Source organism: Prunus persica, chromosome G1, assembly GCF_000346465.2.
Source record: "Prunus persica cultivar Lovell chromosome G1, Prunus_persica_NCBIv2, whole genome shotgun sequence".
Taxonomy (NCBI): domain Eukaryota; kingdom Viridiplantae; phylum Streptophyta; class Magnoliopsida; order Rosales; family Rosaceae; genus Prunus; species Prunus persica.
In genome coordinates this window covers 19,131,773-19,138,270 of record NC_034009.1, presented here as the reverse complement: position 1 = coordinate 19,138,270, position 6,498 = coordinate 19,131,773, and the positions used below count along the sequence as shown (strand labels likewise).

Sequence of the window (6,498 nt, the reverse complement as noted above, 5' to 3'; positions counted from 1 at the left end):
AATCCTTTGTGAGTCTAGCCAGTGTACTAAAGCATCAAACGACATATCTTCCGGCCCACTTAGATCCTAATTCGAAATCATATTCTCAATTTCCTCGATCAGTATTCCTCCATGCACAAAGGATGCATCAATGCTCACCTTTGAAAGGTCCAAGGAAAACATATCAACAAAGACTTCACTTATCTCAAGGTTTGGCTACCCAATGGCCTCCTCTTAGAATGTATTGAATGGCTCTAACCATTGTGCATTCGGCAACACCATGGAACTCATGTGGACATTACTTTCCTCATGAGAACCTTCGCTATGGCAATCAAACTATGTTTCTTTGGTGAGTCTCGCATGTGATGGGATCCTTGTCATATGAAACAGTCAGGGATTTTCCACCGCACATCACCCTTAGAGCCAGTATTGGCAATAATAGGCTATTTTCCCTTGCTAGCAGCTATGTTGTCCAAGTTGAACACGTGTCTTCCTCTAACATGTTAGACACATCAAACATCAAAAGAACAAAATGCCTTGACATAATTGCTCATCGAGGTCACTTTCTTCAAGTTTTTTAAGGATTCCCTTGCAACCCAAGAAACATTGCAAGGCAGGAATTGTATCTTTAGTTCCTTCTTAAGGGATTCCCACTCAATAATCGCAGGTCTGCCTAGTTAAATACATGAATTGTCCACCAAACCTTGGCATCCCTAGTTATATACATGTTTGTGATAGACACCCTCTAGGCATCTAGAATCTTAGCCCCTGAAATACTACTTCAAATCCCATAAGAAGTTTTCCATATTTTGTACTCGAATCACAATTATATGTCTTCGATTCAGGAACTTTGATCTGTATTTGATGAACCATCATGACCCGCTTCCTTACTTCTCACAACAAGCTTCACAATGCTCATCTCACAATTGACATCTTTGATCTTTCCTCCAATTGCATCTATTAATGCATCCATGTCACGCAACCTATCAGTGACTTTCTTATTAATCATGGTCTCTCACTTGTTGAAGATCCTCTAAATCTCTACCAGAGAAGCATTCTCCATATGCACAACCACACTCACAACATCATCACTCACCAATACACCAAGGTTTTTCTTGATCCTTGTCACCCTTTCCTTCTATGAATCATAGCCTCCAGCCAGTCGTTCCAGAAAAATATAGTTTCAAGCTTTATCTTTGTTATATAAAATAAAAAAAGCCACAACCACTAGCCAATTCAAGGCTTTCCACGCATCCTAAGGGACAATCCATTCCTCACACTTCGAATGCAGATCCCAAGGGATAATTTGCAATCTCAACTTTCATGCCTTTCCATTTCATATTCTTCGATTTCTCAACAGAATCGTTGACATATATGGCTTCATAATCAATATCCAATTTCTTGAAAGGCCCACCTCTATAGTTTTCATTGAAACATGATTGCAAACATATATTGGAGTTGAAAGCAATTCATTAACTCTCAGAATTCAGCCTATTTCTCATAGCATTATGGATCTAAAAGTTGTGCTCCAAACTTATTCATAATAGAGAAGAATCACAACTCACCCAAATTACTCAAGACACCCAGTAGAGAATAAGCACTCAAGGCACCCAAGGCAGTCAAGCATTATCCAACAATATGAACACTCAAGTTGCAAAGGACAAACCATTGCATAAAGGATATGGATGGAGTTGAGAATATCCTATTATTTTATTCTTTGATACTATTCTATAATTGTCTATAAACAATATATACATGCTCTTGTATTTTAAAATGATGTAGAGAGAAAAGGTCATTGAAAGCTCAAGAGAGTGTTGTCCAGCCTGAAACCTCATGTAGATTTTAAAAGTGAGACTTTCCTTTATTTTTTTTGTTCTGTTCAGTCTTTTTGTTCTAACCCCCTTTTTTTTTTTTTTTTTATAGCTGAAAGTCTCCCTCCTCCTCCTACTAAGTCAAAAAGACTTAAGAAGAGAGCTGTGGTGGAAACTGAGGGGATAGAAGAACCTGAAGTAGTTCCTACAGCCACCTCTGGAACTGATGAAGAGTTGAGATAAGCCTTTGAAGCTGTGGAGCAAGAAAAGGAAATAGATGTCTCGACAGGAGACAAAGAAAAAGGCAAAGAAGTCGAAGAAGAGGTAAGATCATGTTTTCAATTCCTTAACATGATCCGTTTCTATATGTTTTTCTTCTAATCTTGACTTCTGTTTATCTGTAGGAGGAAATTCTTGCTGAAGTGATAGCAGAGAGCATCGAGCTGGCCAAGAAACAACAAGATCCAAGTTCTGTTTATCTGTAGGAGGAAATTCCACGTACCATGTTGTTGTACAGCAAGGTTCTCAAACCCTTGTAGCTCATATGCCCATACCTCCGGTGCCAAAGATGAAACAAATCTTGAGTTCTTGTGTAAAAGCACTGATCAGATTGTACTTGAGAGGGAGTTTGAGACTGAGGCAGCATAATAAACATCCGATTGGCACACATGTTGGTTTGAATTATCAAACCCTTCTTTGGATGAAATATCTTGCACATCCCTCCCTTGATCAAAATAGCCAAGCCTCTTTCTTGCAACTGCCCTTGCTCAAGAGATTATTTCTCAACTCTGGAATATAGTACACCTTAGCAACAACATGATTGACTTCATTTAGCAGCAGCTTCATACTTCCCTTTCCTATCACATCCATCTTAGTGTTGTTCCCCAATTTTACCGAATGTCGAAAATTTTCATCGAGTTCATTAAACATAGTTCGGTCACCGCACATGTGATTAGAACACCCTGAATCAAGAAACCATGCATCTTCTCTTCTGGCCTTATACAACTCCACATAAGACATCAAAAGCATTTCTTCTTCCTCATCAAGCTCTGCATAATTTGCTTCTTTGTTCGCAGAAGGACATTCATACTAAAAACGAACAAGTTGATGGCATCGGTAACACTCCACAGTTGCCTTGTTGAAATCTGCTTGACCTCTCCCTCTTCCTCTTCCTCTGTAGGTACCACGACCGTGACCTCTTCCTCATTCAGATGTCATTTTCAAAGCCTGTTCCTCACCCTTACGTCTCTGAAACTTCTGTTCATGCACTATTAATGAGCTTTGTAACTCATCAACAGTAAGAGCATCAATGTCCTTTGACTGCTCAATAGAACATACAACATAGTTGAACTTCTCAGTTAAAGAGCGTAGAATTTTCTCCACCACTTTAACATCCTGCATATTTTCTCCATAAATTCGCATCTTGTTGGCCACTGTCAAGACCCTAGAGAAGTACTCTGTCACTCATTCACTGGACCTCATCTCAAGAGTTTCAAATTCTCTGCGGAGAGCTTGAAGATGAGACCTCTTGACCCTTGCATTTCCTTCGAATTTTTTCTTCATGGCGTCCCATATATTTTTGGTAGTATCCTTCTTGACAATGGTGTCAAGAACGGTCCGGTCGATCACCTAGAAGAGATAGTTCTTCACTTTCAGGTCTTTCAGCTTCATCTCATCATTCTTCTTTTGTTGTGCATCTGTCTGCACAGAGTCACTTGCTGGCTCAATATAGCCAGGCTCCACCAGCCCCCCAAAATTCCTTAGATCGTAGAAAATTTTCCATCAGCATGCTCCAATGGTCATAGTGACCATCAAAGCGAGGAATGGCTGGCTGTATAAAACTCCCTTTTGTAGTCATCTTCTGTGCTGTTGCAAGAACTTCAAAGACTGCTGCTTTTTATTATTTATCAGGCCCAGTGGGCGCTTTGAGAGGATTCTCTTGGTATGGTCATGCCAATCCTCGTGGAGATCCAAAAGGGAGGTCTAGCTGTTAGACCACAACATCTGGGTTTGGAATTCTGGCAATAGCAACCTCACAGTCCTTCCTGAACTGCCTGTTGACTTGCCACTGCATCATGGCTGTCATGTTATTTAGAGTATCCTAGCTCCTTTGTGCTGCAGCGTCTTGTCAAAGTACAGCATCCTGTATCTGGTTCATCCTTCTAGAACCAGATCTGGAACGTCTACTTCTGGTGCTGCCATAGGCTGAATGCCTAGCGTCACTCTCCTTTGATTCATGCCCTTGCTGGAGAGCTGCTTGATTTCTTTCCTTGGCAAAGTGTGGATTTTGGCTAGTGCTTCCAATATTCATACACCAAGAGATATCTCCTAGAAGCACGTATACTGAGAAGTCCCACTGGGCGTGCCAAATTGTTCACCCGTTTTGATTTTAATCCTGTGATAGTATGGTAAAGTTCCTCATTGGCTTGACAACCATTGGTGGTCAACAAGTCAACTTTCTTTTGTGCGTGAGCGTGCCACTGCTAGCAGTTTAAAACCCTAACAGACTTCTAAAAAATAGATAACTTGCTCCCCAAGTTACTGATTCTTAAACAAGCAATTGTGAATTTGGGTGAGGAATATCTCCCAAGTAAATTCTTTTCTTGCCTCAGATTGGTGAGGACTTCACAATTTTTCACAGTACAAAATTGGTAGTTCTGACCAAAATAGATAAAAAGAAAACAAAACTGTTTAGACAGAACTGCCTATTACAAGACCCAAAAGAGAAATGCCAACTCCAAAAAAGACAATTGAAACTTTGGACTTTGATTTCTGCCTGAGCAATTGCTTCTGAACAGAACTGGACTGGAAGTATTTGTGATGGATTGGCTCGTCAACACCTTCAACTGATGGATTTCAGCTGGAAATCGATACCAACGTTTGAGTTTGGCAAAGCTTTAATGTATTTCAAGCCTTAGAAGGCTTTTTGAACGGGCAGAATTGGAGCCTCTTCAGTCTGAAAGGGCAGAAGTGGCTGGATTGACGATTAGTAAGCTGGAGCCATGCTATAGTACCTTTTCTGCTTGATCAGGGCTTTACATAAATTTGTTGAGGTTTTCATATTGTGACAAACCGGACTCAGCTTAACTTGGCTTGTGCTGAACCAAATTTGTAACAAGAGAAATCTCGCTTTGTAAAACTGCTTCTCTAAACTGAACTGAAATTAGAGATTTGAATTATAACTGACTTGTTTCTTGTGGCTTAATGAGCTTTGGTTGCTTCAGTGTTTGAAGGCTTTTGAGATCAATGGATTTTTGTGTGTTTCTTAATTGTGATTTTGAGAGTTTTTGTCTTGATTGATTTTTTGGTTATCCTTCGATCTGTTCACCTCCTCTCATATTTATAGAAAATGCTGGAGTAGGGATTTTTAATCTTTCTTTTTTTTTCTTTTTCTTTTTTTAAATGGGCGGCAAATCTTTAAAAGATCTTTTCTTTTTAATGGCATAAAAGAAGGAAGCTATTTATTTTGGCAGAGAAGAGCTATCAACAATCAGCTTTCATGGAGGTCTTTTCCTTGCTTTTTCTGAAAGAAAAACCAACTCTCTTTGTTCGTTATTTGTTCCTTGTAAAGAGAAAGAACTCAATCTGCCATGATGGTCAATTTGCTTTTCCTATTGAACAACTCCCTTGCCCCCCACTTATCTCTTGAAAACGTAGCCTGTTTATCTCTGGGAAAGGCCACCTGCTTTGGTGCAGAGTTTCGATAAAAAATGATTTTGATCTTCTTCCTTTGTCTACAAAAATAGAGAACTCCTCCCGTAATACCTGCCTTCATTAACTCCCTATCAACTCCTCTGTGATAGTTTAAAATTTTGACTTTTTCAAAGTCAGGAAGTCACGTGTGGGTTTCCTTGAGAAAAAAATCTGCTGTTTTGCCTTTTGGGATGGAGACCAAGTGGTGAGATTTTCTCAAAAGTTGGGCTTTATCCAAAACTGTGTGTATCAGTTCTTTAATTGCAAATAATAGTATTTTATTCGTTTGAGATCATGGCTACATTTGTAATTTATTCAAAAGGGTCTCGGCTTTACCAGTGTATTGGTTTTTTCCTTCTGATTCTTGTAGATGAAAGCCCAAATGTTTGGTTCATGGGCCTCTAGACAAAAATGGGTTGGCGTGCAATGTTTTGGCCCAAACAGCCACAAACACATTTTAACCACATACATTCGGTAAAACTGGAATATAAACAAGCATTTAATCTCACCTAAGTTTCAATAGGGCTCTAGGCCCACTGACATATTCCAAACCAAACTCAACAAAAATAATAATTTAATTCGCGACTGCACCTAGGTGAAACCCCAAGCTACCTATGTACCATTTTGTGAGGGATCAAGCCATACGTAGTTCCTATGACAAAAAGGATCACAATTCATAAATATACAGATATTACCCAAATAAAACCAACAATTAAATTTAGATTCATTCTTGAAACCATTTCCCTGTAAAGACTCATATGTACTATACATAACTCTTTTAAAACTAACCGTTTACTCTAAAACTCAAATTACTTTTCCAAAATCATTTCTTTCCACAACCATACCCTATCCAATGCGTATTTTGCAAAACAACGTTGTCCAAACATTATAACAATGATCACACATGTGCAAAGCACTCATCATGCACCTCTCAAGAAACCCTAACCTGGAAATATATCCACATATTTTTCCACATATATAAATATATATATATACACACTCACACAATCATCAT

At 39.0% G+C, this 6,498-nt stretch overlaps 1 protein-coding gene across 1 annotated transcript; it reads right to left on the bottom strand.

The window, feature by feature from the left end:
- Positions 2,520-3,212, bottom strand: LOC109946662. The gene is made up of 2 exons (XM_020555147.1): positions 3,018-3,212; positions 2,520-2,879 (listed from the first exon to the last, which is right to left on the bottom strand). The coding sequence occupies exons 1-2, from the start codon at positions 3,210-3,212 to the stop codon at positions 2,520-2,522; spliced, it is 555 nt and encodes a 184-aa protein (XP_020410736.1).

Coding starts and splice junctions, on each gene's coding strand:
- LOC109946662 (XM_020555147.1), bottom strand. CDS start 3,212: ATGCGAATTTATGGAGAAAATATGCAGGATGTTAAAGTGGTGGAGAAA. Junction 2,880..3,017: donor GACGTAAGGGTGAGGAACAG/GCTTTGAAAATG, acceptor GTTCGTTTTTAG/TATGAATGTCCTTCTGCGAA.